Below are 13,230 nucleotides of genomic sequence, written 5' to 3' on the forward strand. Positions count from 1 at the left end.
ACATGTAATTTTCATTTTATTCTAAGTTATTCACCATATAAATAAGTTGATTTGGCATTAAGCAACAATATCATAGATCGCTATTTCATGCTTTGGTAGCCTATCCTATTAGCAGTGCGTCCGTCTCCAATTTTTCCGGATGTTGCAGCCAGTAATCATAATTGGGAATTTTTTGAAATGCCCAATTCCGGATATTTCAGGGTTCTTCTTCGCCCAGGCTTTCTGACTACAACGGCGTGATCTACCTGCCCGCTACTAATGTGTGCACCGCCTGAAAAGCGGTCTAACTGATCACCTACCCTCATATACTACAAGCTACTTAGTGGCAGGGAAGTGGTTTTCCAATCCGTGATAGTGTAAATGTAACTCGTATAGTAAAACGAACTCACTACCCTGAGTTAGTGCTTAAATTATTATTTAAGTCATTATTATTACTCCTTGTAATAGACGTTTTGTAAATTTTTTTTTTCTTGTCCTACCTAGCTTTTATCAAAGTAAACGTTAGTAGTACTAACTAAAAAAAACATTCCACATCGTCACAATACTAAACTCACCTCATCACTGCCACCTGCTGTATCCTCAGGAACGGAATCCTTATTTCCAGATCCCAGCGCGGCAAAGAACTTCTCCAAGTCTGACTCGTTCGAATACGCATCTGGAAATATGACATAAATATACAAATTAAATTTAAATTAAATTTTTGTTGTCAATAGGCGCCTTGACGTCGAGTTGCGGACACCAGCCCGTTGCACCAAGTACCAAGTACCATGACATAAATAATAAAATAACGGTAAAAAATATCTACAACAAACACAGAAAATATCGTAAGATTTGCCGATTCGGTGTATACACCCGAGCTATAGCCCAGGTGGTAAGAGCGGTGGCAACAGATGCTGGTTCGAGACAATCACATCGAAGGCATGTTTCTTTGTTTGTTTGGTCTTTGTATCAATAACTTTGTACCAAACTAGTAGAGTATTTTTATAAAATAATCTCAGTACAGTAGTGTACTAAAAAACCGACATCAAAAGTCATTCATCCCCTAGTTTGCCTTAGAGGTGAAATACGAGTATTTTCTTCAAATTTAAATAGGACCACTTCTAAGGTACCTTCTTTCCAACAAAAAAGAATCATCAGAATACGTTCACAAATTTTTTTTTATTAGTTATCGCGTAACACACGTAAAAAAAATATTTAAATAAACGTACAGTCTGTAGTGTATGCTAGTGATGAAAGAGACTCAGTCTTTTAAGGCCTTTTAAAAAACCTCGACTTAATTTTTAACGCCTCAAGACTAGTTTAGTCTTTTAACCCTCAAGTCTTGAGTCATAACACTAAAACTGAAGACTAATTCGAGTCGAAGTCTTTTAACCCTATGAAGCTTAAAAGACTTATAGGACTAAAACGACTAAAACGACTGGCGCCTCATTTTATTTCTACCCACAAGGTATTTTACAATTTTTATTATAAGTAAATAAGCGTGATTATTTACTACATACTACTTACGTCATTTTTATTTACAAACTTCGGGTTTAATAAGACATAAAATAGGTATAAGTTCTTTGCAAACAACTCGAGTCGTTTATGTCGTTCAAGTCGTTTAAGTCTTTTGAGTCTTTTAGTATAACGACTGAGCCTTATTTATAAAAACTTGAACCCTAGTCTTAATTTTAGAGTCGAGTCCTGTAAAATGGAGTCGAGTCCTGTAAAATGGAGTCGAGTCGTTATAAAACGCCTTAAAAGACTGAGGGTCGTATTCCAGAACTGTACTCAATGCTCAAGTCAGGATTTGAGCAGACTTGAGTATGATTTCAAGTACTGGAAATACGACCCTAATGGCAAGGACTTGAGTATGATTTTCAGCGCTCACTGCAATACTCAAGTCCTGACTTGAGTATTGAGTAGAGTTCTGGAATACGACCATTAGTCTCATTTATCACTAGTGTATGCACGTAATGTACCATAGACATTAGACAATATAAATTACACCGCGACCCGCCGTTCCCGCATTACGACACTAGATAGTGGTGTGAATGGACGTATTGCGTGCACGTGTACGTGAAGTAAACACACGTTGTTTCAAAGAGCTATCCCTGTTCTAAGTATCGTAAACCTCCTCCTTTTTTAAGTCGGTTAAAAATACATATTTTTTGAATGACGGGATGAACAAGTCATGCGCTTGATGGTAAACGACACGCCTGTCTAGTTGTATAGCTTTAAATCGCAAACCTAGTGGCGTAGCGTGGGGGCTACAAAGGGGGCCAAGACCCTGGGCAGCACAGCAATGGAGGCGGCGGCGACCGCGGCCGAGACCCAACTAGTCACAATTATTATTATTTTACTCAAAATTAAAAAATAAGTTCCACTATTTAAATAAAATAAATGACACCACTATTTTTGAACAACAGTAAGGTGGCGACAGCAGGCGAACATAAAAACACAATCGAGTCGAACCTGCTTGAAAGAACTACCCTTTCTCATTAAAAATCTGCGCGCAAAGCCGTTTCTTTTGCGCGCGGTAAAGGTTTTTGGAATTCTAACTTGGAGATGGACTGTGGTGCACCTCACTTTGTCTTTCGATGAAAAAAAAAACAATGACACGTTCAACTACGCGATTTGTCGTACATGATATTATGTAATATAAATCCGTTGATAATTTTATTCTTATTATTGTTGACATGAAATTGACAATAGTAACTAATTTTGTTTATTAAAACTGGTATGTTATTTATAGTTGAACTGTTTTTCTTTCATCTACCTACCATTTTCCTCGCTGTAGTGAGGTGAAAAGTTGTGTGTTGTGAAATGAAGTCACCAAATCAAATGTAAATTCAAAAGCGAATACAAACTCGCGTCAGTTCTAAGCACAGCGTAGCTTTGTTTGCACGTCATTAGTGATTAGTTATTTTATGTTTAAGAATGCCATTTTGTCTCTTTAAACATTGCAAAAGTTGTTCCCAAAAACAAAAAAACATAAGATGGAATATCTTTTCACAGGGTACTATTGATTATTTAACTGTTTTGTAATTTATTTACCCAATAATTTTTGAGATTCACTCGGAACATAAAACCTCGACATAAATCCGTATGTGTTACCAGTTTATATCGAAATGAGTTTCCTTACATGAGGTAAATACGAATGGGTGATAGGAGCACCGATTAATTTATACTTTTATATAGATATTAAATAATGCATGCATATACATACAGGCTGGTCCATTTACAGCAGTCCAAAATTGTTTTTTTGGTAACTCAATCTGACTACCTACCAAAATTATTCCCAAACCCATGTCCAATAGCCATTATGTACACAAAAGAAAATGTAGGCCTATAGATACAGATAACTTTCATTGGTGTGTGCACGTGTCATAAACAGGGTGATTTGGAAAGAAAAATTGAAGCGTGTCTATAAAATTAAAAGAAATATTATAATGTATTTATACATAACTTCACCGGTTCCAAAGAGTTTCATTGGAAATTAAAAACAATTTTTGTCTAATTAGAAGATGATCGTCAATGCTATGATATTGATTATAAAGTTAATTTGATTAAAAAAAAAATGAAAATAGTACTTGATTGTGCGTTTGCACTACATATCAAAATCAGAAACGAATGCTCGATGTATAGACGCGAAACGTTAGTATTATAAAAAAACGTGTACAAAATAAAGGTTATTAAGACATTGTGTAACTGTGATTGTAATAAATATTTTGAATTATCAACGTTTTTCAATGTTAAAATATCTTAATGCAATATTTTTTCCTTTGTGTGATGTAATTCAAATAATTACAATTAAATATTAACTTGTGTTGCATATAATTTGTTTGCCATCTTAATACCACTTAAGTACCATATTGCAAAAGAACGTTTCCAGTTTATAACATTAGCATTAAAGAAAGCAACAGAAAAAATTGCGGTAGTTTTTTCGCTGCATCTGGTAATCTTACAGCTCTGTAGGGACGTGCGCATTTGTGTGCAAAATCCCTACGACGGCGTCCCTCCTAGTTATCACGCACACAATAAATAAAAAGCGGCTTCAGATCGTTTGTTGCGTATGCTCCATCTGCCTGTTGTTTTGTAATCTCAGGCCAAATATATCAAATACGCAAATACAAATAACCATGTGAGATGTCACCATTATACGAGACCACATCTGTGTCTCGTCAACGTGAATGTTAAGCGTTATTTCTGTAACATGTGATTCGACGAAATGATTAACGCCGCAGAGTCTATTTTAGTCATTTTATCCTCACAGTTACGTGTATATTGTAAGATGCACTATATTATTTAGTCAAGCGTGAGTTGTACAACATAAAAATGAATACTATGTAATCGACGCAGTTTCTGGTAAGGATAATTTCATTGTATCGGAAGCAAAAAATTGATACATCAGAAGCTGATCAAATTTAAAAATGTATATTCTGGGAGAACACAAAAATAAAAAATAAATGAAATCGACTTTATTTGCATAATACATAAAGTTCCAATATCAAACGAAAATATTATAATAAATTCAAGTTAAAATAAATAAAAAAGCATGTCAAAAGGGTCAGTGACTCAGCATCTGAGAGCTTATACTATTTACATACACTTATCGGATGTACTACGTGAGTGCGAACCATTCGCGCAAATGAACTATCGCGCATTTAAGCTTTCGCGCAACCGTGTTCGGACTGTCGTCATTCGCCTAATCGGCATTCGCACTCACGTAGTACACCCCTTTGCATCAGGTAAGTGAGAAGTCAAACGCGCACTTATATATTTTATTTTAAAAAATATTCCAATTAGATCGCTCTAAACGATAATAACTCTGTGCTGTAGCAAAAGAAAGCAACCCATCACCACAATTAATTTTATGAATGACAGCTCATGACTGAGGAACATGGAGTATATAACCAGAAATAGAGACGAAATATCATTTAATTTGTTTGAAAACTATTCTGCCAAATCATTACGGTGACAACAGCGTTACGATTGGCCAGCCCGAATTCGAAACAATTGGCGGGTGTCGTCAATGGTTTTACTTCAAATCGAACAGTTTAACTTAAGAATGATGAATTTAACTGACATTACTGCTTGGTGGCAGAAATAGGTAAGGTGGCAGTACTTCCCCGGACGAACTCTTTCACAAGGACCTCTACTGCTACTAAAATTAGAAAAACTTAAAGACAGATAAGAATACCAGGTGCCAAAAATTGTATCCAACAAATTAATGGACTGTTTGAACGACTGGCGAAATTACAGGGACATGGGACTAGTCAACTCATGTCTCAGGGTGACTCAGATCTTTGAAATTTAAATCTCTGCGAGGCACTACAACTGTTATGGACAAGCTTGCCATCAGGCGCATGACTTGTTCGTCCCGTCACTTGATATCATCGAGTATATAACCTGAAATAGAGACGAAATGTCATTTAATTTGTTTGAAAACTATTCTGCCATATCATTACTGTGACAACTGCGCTCCGATTGGCTAGCCCGAGTTCGAAACAATTGACGGGTGTCGTGAATGGAACTTCATTTCGACAAGTTAACTTGAGCTTTACTATAATGGACGAAAATTGAAAAATTACTTATTTAATATTTAATTACCGATGAAATGTGATTCAGTTTGTTTTGTAATTAGATGTTTTGCTGTTTTCCACCGAATGGAACAGCACGCCATTGTTAGAGATATTATCTTTGTTACAATAAATACAAAATATTTTTGGAATATACGGAGACATACACACAGGTCAGTTGTTGGCGCTGTACTATTACAGCTTTCTAATTTGTGATTTCAGCGCAAACGAGAGTTGATATTTAAGTGATATAAGGCCCATTTGTCTGCTGAGTTGCCACGGATGATCATATTACAAAATTGAAGACTACGTGTTAGATAAAGATGTATGGAAAGACGACATGGCTCCAGAATCCACACAAATTTGATTCGAAGTGTATTCCATAGCATTTAAATTTATTTGAAAAGAGCAATCCCTAGAGTTTCTTGCTCGTTCTTCTCAGGGAGGTCAGCGTAGTGAACGAGCAGTAGCTTAAATGTGACGTTTTCAAGTGTAAATTTATTTTACCTATGGAATAAATAATCTTTGACTTTGACTTTGACTTTGATGGATGACCCTTATTTTGTCTGTATTTCTGGTTATATACCTACTCGGTGCTTAGGAAAATTCCTATTGTCCATTTCACATAGGACAAAAGACATGGTAAAGTTATAATAGACCAATAACAAACTATGTTTGTTTTAATAGCAATATTAAGTAAAAATTACAGTACATAAAATAGATAGAAACTGGAATGATAAAGGTAAACTATCCCAACTACTAAACTACGTAAGAGTTCGTCCAGGGAAGTACTGTCACTTTACCTACTTCTGCCGCCAAGAAGTAATGTGATCATTGTTGCATTCCGATTTTGAAGAGTAGGGGTGCTAGTGAAATTACAGGCACAAAGGACGTCAACTTATGTGTCAGGGTGACGGTCGCAGTGGCAGACCCCTCATGTCGTTGCCATTGAAAGCTTTGCGTGGCACTGCAATTGTTATGGACAGGCGTGTAGCGTACGCCAGGCTACTTGTTTGTCCAGTCACTTGATATTATAAAAAGACAATACAGAGTACTAAAAAAACCGACCTCAAAAGTGCGTGGGATTACATATTATTAGCAAGTTTTATTGAAATCGGTTACCGGAAAGTGCGCAAGCCCAGATTCATCTCCTAGTTCGCCACTTTAAGGGACTTGACACAGGAGATAATAAAAATCGGTTCTCACTACCCAAAGTATATTGAGAAAAAAACGCCTTGAATCAAAGAATAGCCATATCAACCATTAAAATAATTGCTCATTACAATCAAATTTAGGCGCCATTTACAAAAATGAATCTTCATGCGTGAACAGCCACCCTTAGAGGTGGATGATTTTCTTTAAAATTAAATGGGGTCGAATTCAGAACGTCCTCGTTTTTTTGAAGTCAGTTAAAAAGGTGGGATGACTTTGAAGGAGATCAGCATCTGTAACGTCGTCGTTGCACTATTTTACAGGATTAATAATAAATCTACTTATTTACAATAATGACCTATTTACAATTATTATCGTTTTTCAAATGTAACTACTTACTTACTAAATGCTTAATGCCCTTATAAACACTGCCGGGCACTGCCGATGTGCCCCTCAGATCTTTGCGATTTAAAGCTCTGAGTGGCACTGCAACTGTTAAGGCATGTAGATAATCATCAGGCGCACGACTTATTCGTCCCGTCACTTGATGACACAAAAAAAAAGAATACTTACTTGATGCTTAGAATGGAATATACATCCATAGAGGTTTACACCATGGAATCGACCTCGCGTCAATATGAATGCATACACCTCGTATGCGGGTCGATTTCTTTTGTTTTTAACCGCCTTGAAAAAACTAGTTTTTTATGTATGTTACGCGATAACTTCGGTATTTGTGAACCGATTTTCATGATTCTTTTTTATTGGAAAGAGGGTACCTCCATTTCATTTTGAACAAAATCATCCACCACTAAGGGTGGCTGTTCACGCATGAAAATTCATTTTTATAAATAGCGCCTAAATTTTACTTAAGGAGAAATTATTTTAATGGTTGGTTTTGCTATTCTGCAATTCAAGGCGTTTTTTTCTCTATATACTTTGAGTAGTGAGAACCGATTTTTATTATCTCCTGTGTCAACTCCTATATAGTGGCGAACTAGGGGATATTTCAATAAAACTTGGCAAATAGACGTAATTCCACGTACTTTTGAGGTCGGTTTTTTTAGTACTCTGTACTGAGATTATTAACTTTGCGTTTTTTCGTTTTTTAATTTCGTTTCGTTGTTATTGGTTTTATGCTTTTTTTTGACTATTTGTTTTGTTGTTGTTAATTTTTATAATTGTTGTGTACCTATTGTTTAAGTAACTTGATAACATAATAACTGAATCCTTTTTATTTTGTTTATTATTTGTTTCTAAACTATAGTCTCTAAATCGATTCTCTCTTCGTTATAAACTATCTCGATTTTACATCAGTACGTCTCTAGAAACTTCGAATCTCAAAATGCCTAACGATTCGATTCCTAGGCTGGGAGAAATATTTGTATAGCCTATTTCTCTCGTGAGTTTATGTGTAATTTGTGGTTGTCTATGTGTGTATCCATTGCACCTGCGACACAGGGTTTCCCTAGTGCGGGGCTACGTTGAGTGTGTGTGTTATTAAAGTAACAAATTTGCTATATATACTTATCTAATCTAACTGGGTGATAAAACTTTCATAGATTTCTCATAGATGGCGCTACGACTAAAAAGTCGTTGAAAAACCAAATACAAAGACACGACCACAAGCAGTTAGAAAAATTCGTGAGGTCCGCTGGGTCGTTCCGTGGCTTAGTTGGTATAGCGTCTGTCACGGTATGCTAGAAGACGTCGGTTCGAATCCGGCCGGATCGAAGGAATTTTTTCTGAGTGTTCGATCTTCGTATTAATAATTATAAGAAACTAGTGGAGTAATGTCACAAAAAATAATTGAATATCAATTCAATAAAAATTTAATTAATACAGTGAATAGCGACATCTCTCGCCAGGACTGGTAGCTGTAAAGGTACTAACTGGGTGATAAATCTTTCATAGATTTATATATACTTATTTTAAGTTTCATAATGTTTCGAAATCTTTCAATAAACACGTGATATATTTATCATTACGATGTTTTGAAAAGCCACTCGAAATATACAGTATCGGAATGCTCTTAACAATTCAACAGATAAAACAGTTTAAGTGCGTATATTTTTGCACGATCCCACACAGAATAAACAAACGTTGTTACGTTTGTCAACCTCATCAACCCATAGTATATGTTATTGTCGACCATGGATCTCCTCTACGGAGAGAATTTATAGAACAGTGCATCAAACTCTTGTCTATAGTCCATTTGTTTAGGCACTTAACTAAATGTAAACAATCTTAAGATGTCTGTTTAATGAAATATATATTTATAAAATGATTTTTACTTACCTTCAAATACAAAATACTTAGCTTCATATGAAATTGCAAGCCTATTTTTATGCCTCTTGATTTGTAAAGTATATGTTTGAAACATGTGGGGTCTGTGATTGTCAAGAGATGTGTCAAGAGATCATTAAATCGGAAATTCACATTTACAGTATTTATAAAGTATATTCAATTGTAACTTTTTATTAAAAAAAAAATTGACTTCACAAGTTTTCTTGTCGGCTTTTTTATTGGAATTACATCTATTTGCCAAGTTGTATTAAAATCGGTTATCGGAAAGTGCGCGAAACCGGATTGATCCCCTAGTTTGCCACCCTTAGAGGTGGAATATTGTCTTCAAATTTAAATGGGACTAATGACGTATCCTCTTTCCACCAACAAAGAAAAATCATCAAAATCGGTTAAATATATATACTGGAAATGCGAGAGTACCTAATCGTGTAATATATGCACAATGTCTAAATAAACATAGTCAGTATCTTATTTTATTTAGAAAAAAAAAATATATAATAAAACTTATAAAATGAACTATACAGTGTCTGAATTTTTAAATGATAAACCCCTAAATTCGTTGTCTAATTTTTGACATTGGACGTTATTGACGTTATTCATGTTACGATATTATTTTGACATCTAATTACCATTAAAATCGACCCATGTAACTGTCATCGCGTTTAAATTCTGACCGATTTATTAAATCCATGTGTGCACGCTCATGTAATATTATTTAAAAACGAAACGTTACACCTGGTTTAGTCTGTCGAAGTGCATGTGAGTGAATGTATTCAATATTTGTATGCCTACTGTTTGGCTGGACACAGTGAAACTATACGAATTTTGTACATAAACCATTTCAGAAAAGAAAAGAGCGTGCTGTGTTATTTTTTCAGAAACATACAAAAGATTTTTTAACTTTTCATGCTCTTAGAGTTCGTATTTATGCTGGATGTAGGCTGTATAAACTATGGTTATTGCTCTAGTGCATAAAATAAAATCATCGTTTAAGACCGAGGCAATAGCGCCTGAGCCAACAGCCACACACACTAGAGCATTATGAAATAAAGTTTTACTTTTATCTTTTTTAAACCGTGTTATATTACAAAATCAAAAAAGTAGGCAGTAGTAATTCTAATAAGTTACAAAAAATAGAAATGAATAAAAAATAAAAGCTTGTAAAATATAGCCGAGCATTATGTAGTCTGACTCATTGACTTACAATTTTATTATATGGACGTCGGGTCCGTGCTAAAAAGTGTCCGAACTTATAGGGCGTTAAAATCGTATACAGAGCGACATTCACGCTTTAGTCTTCGTTTGTTCGACTGACAGCGAAGCAAGCAAAATTAGACAGTACTGCGATGACATTACAATTCAAATTCACGTTTAAGCTTTTTCATATTCCTATACATGTCACTACGTTTAAATAGGTTGACTTGGGACATTTTTTTCGTGGTTTTTGTATTAGACCCGTCTTCCATATAATTGTAAGTCAATGGTCTGACCAGATTTATTTGTAATGTAGCTGTTTAATTTCCTCGCAATCGAAGTGAAAAGCAGAGTACTCGTTCATAAAACTCATTTTACCCTCGACTTAAATATCCACCCTCTTGAAATGACGCGTTTTGTGCACTTGTTGTACAATGTACTATTTTTTTTTTTAAGTTACATCAATAAGCGTGTCGTGCAGTACCTTTTTCATGTCTTACCAAAAGAATATTTGGTTTTTTTTGTAACGTGTCGCTTTCCTTTCACTCGCAATTTGTTCCTCTCATTACTTGACATCATAAAACAGTGTCTCCAGAATGCTTACCAATAATCTCAACGTTTCCTCTTCCATTGTGGTCCTGATCTCTGATCTTGTTAGCGACGGATATGGCCTTCAACCTCTCACCATGACCAGCCTTTTCACCCACATAGAGATAGATTGTATGGTCCACATCCAGCACGAAACAATCGCCCTTGTTCATTGATGTCACCGAAGGTTCCACCTGGAGATATCAAAATTATTTAGAACCATATCGCACACTGAAAATGTCAGTAACACATTTCAAAATTTTTTATTTTATGTAATGAAGTAGCCGTGGTAGTCTTATGGTTTGACATACTGCCTTACAAGCCGAAGCATAGGGTTCGAATCTCGCACCTCGGAGTTTCTCGGAATTTATGTGCGAAATCTAATTTGAAATTTATCATGATCTTTTCGGAGAACGAAAACATCGTAACGAAACCTGCCGACCGATTCGATTTGTTGTCGTATGATTTCTTTTCATTTTTATTCACAACACCCGAATCGAACGCCAAACTGTCGTATTCGAAACCGAACCGAAATGACGTCACACCCGTACGATTACTCGAACTTCTCGACCGGCAAAGGCTACAAACGTTATTCAGAACACAATTATCGAATGAAAGTTACCGAACGTCCTATTGTTTACAAAGAATGTAATATGGAAATCTCTTATTGCTTTAAATAAAGTCTGGACTTTGTTCAATTTTATGAATTTATTTTATTGCAAGACTAATGCATTCCTATATTTTCGGCCTTTAAAGTCATAAAAATGTATATAAAATTATTTTCATATTTCTTATAATCTATTTCACCGACTAACTCCGTAAACGCTGTTGGATAACGATATCGTGGGGTCTACTGTTGGTCTCCGTCCGACATCCGTCCGAAACAATTACTGCCAAATAAGCAATACTTGACCAAATGAAAAGACGCGTGATGCGAATGATGCTTCATACTGGATACTTGTCTTTTAATTTTGTCGAATATTACTTATTTGATAGTAATTGTTACGGACAGATCTCGTACAGAGATCGAGAGTAGACCCCCGTATTCGTATCAGAATCGAACGTTTAATTCGAATTCGAGAACGATGTTCAATCCAACGATTCGGTTAAAATATCGAAGAGCTCTGAATCGGGGTCCTGAACCTATACCGCGCCCGCACATGGTGTGTTATCGTCCATCTAAATATACGGAATTACTCCCGCCACGATACCGACCCGACGCACGCCCGACACGTCATAGTAGCCCTTCTGAGCTTTTCTAACCAGTTGACCCCGAGTTCGCGGTCTTTTTTTTTATTTTATTTTTTTTTTATTGTGACTCGGCAAAATGACTGCACCGCGCCTGATGGAAAGTGCGAATACAGTCCAGAGATGAGAGTAACGGATGGAAAACACAAATATCTTCACTCCGTCACTATCATTTTGCCGGTCTGGCCAAATGCTTCTTCACACTACGTTTGAAGAACCCGATGTTATAGAGGGGAGGGAATACATGCGCCGGGAGTTGGTTCCACAATTTGATGGTTCGGCATAAAAACGAATTGCCAAACTTTTTAGTGCGGGACGGTATTGAACTGACCGTCCATCTGTGGCAACGCAGTCCGGCACGGGTGGTCCGCTGATGGAAAGGAGAGGAAGGGATAAGGTTGAATAACTCTTCAGAGCACTCACCGTGGTACAGGCGATAGAATACGCTAAGAGACGCTATATATCTCTGGTCTTACCTGCCTGACGCGCACATTTCTCTTGCCCTTAATCTGGAAGAGCCGTTTCTCAGCTCCTGGGTTGATGGTCACGTGGCTGAAGCCAGATGCATGACCACCATCGAGATAACGGACACCTGGAAAAGTATTGAAGGCGTGATACGTGTTTACAGTCGTAAATGCGTTATCGGCTGTAGGCTGTTAAAGCCCACCGAAGTATAAAAACCATAACCACGGCGGCGTACAGAAGTAACAATGGTATATGTCGCTTAAGTATGGTTAGTGATGGTGGTGGTGGTTCGTGATTGCATCAATGTAAACGTGCGACAGCATTGATGCAAACGCGCGAGAAACGTATTTTTTTAAGGTATGTAGGTACTATATAGATTTTAAGACTTTCGTGGTTATTCACTAAATGATTATCACTAGTATCAGGTTTCTTACCACGGTATGACTTCTTTTTATTTTCCCGATATTTCGAGATCGAGATCACGAAGTACAAAACATTTAACCGTGATGATGCTTTTAAACTGTCCAGTGCATGGAATCCGGTCCTTAGTGCGTGCAGTAATAAAAACAAAAACACCTCGAGTTCAGTTTCGCGTGTGGATACAGCGAGTGTGGTTTGTGTGAAAAAAGTGAGTGACAATGGTAACGCCACAACAAATCGCGATGAAGGTAGTCGTCGACAGCGCAAGAGGGTAGACGTCTGCTCTTAAAGCTGT

At 36.4% G+C, this 13,230-nt stretch overlaps 1 protein-coding gene across 1 annotated transcript; it reads right to left on the bottom strand.

Moving 5' to 3' along the window:
- Nucleotides 1-545: 545 nt before the first annotated feature.
- LOC113238492 (gelsolin-like) lies at nucleotides 546-12,703 on the bottom strand (the record flags this gene model as incomplete). The annotated part of the gene is made up of 3 exons (XM_026475317.1): nucleotides 546-655; nucleotides 10,819-10,996; nucleotides 12,527-12,703. Coding segments are annotated over 3 exons (465 nt in total), but the record flags the coding sequence as incomplete, so codon positions are not given.
- Nucleotides 12,704-13,230: the final 527 nt, after the last annotated feature.

Source organism: Hyposmocoma kahamanoa, unplaced genomic scaffold (genome assembly GCF_003589595.1).
Source record: "Hyposmocoma kahamanoa isolate Upper Pololo Valley unplaced genomic scaffold, ASM358959v1 96158, whole genome shotgun sequence".
In the NCBI taxonomy this organism is placed as follows: Eukaryota; Metazoa; Arthropoda; class Insecta; order Lepidoptera; family Cosmopterigidae; genus Hyposmocoma; species Hyposmocoma kahamanoa.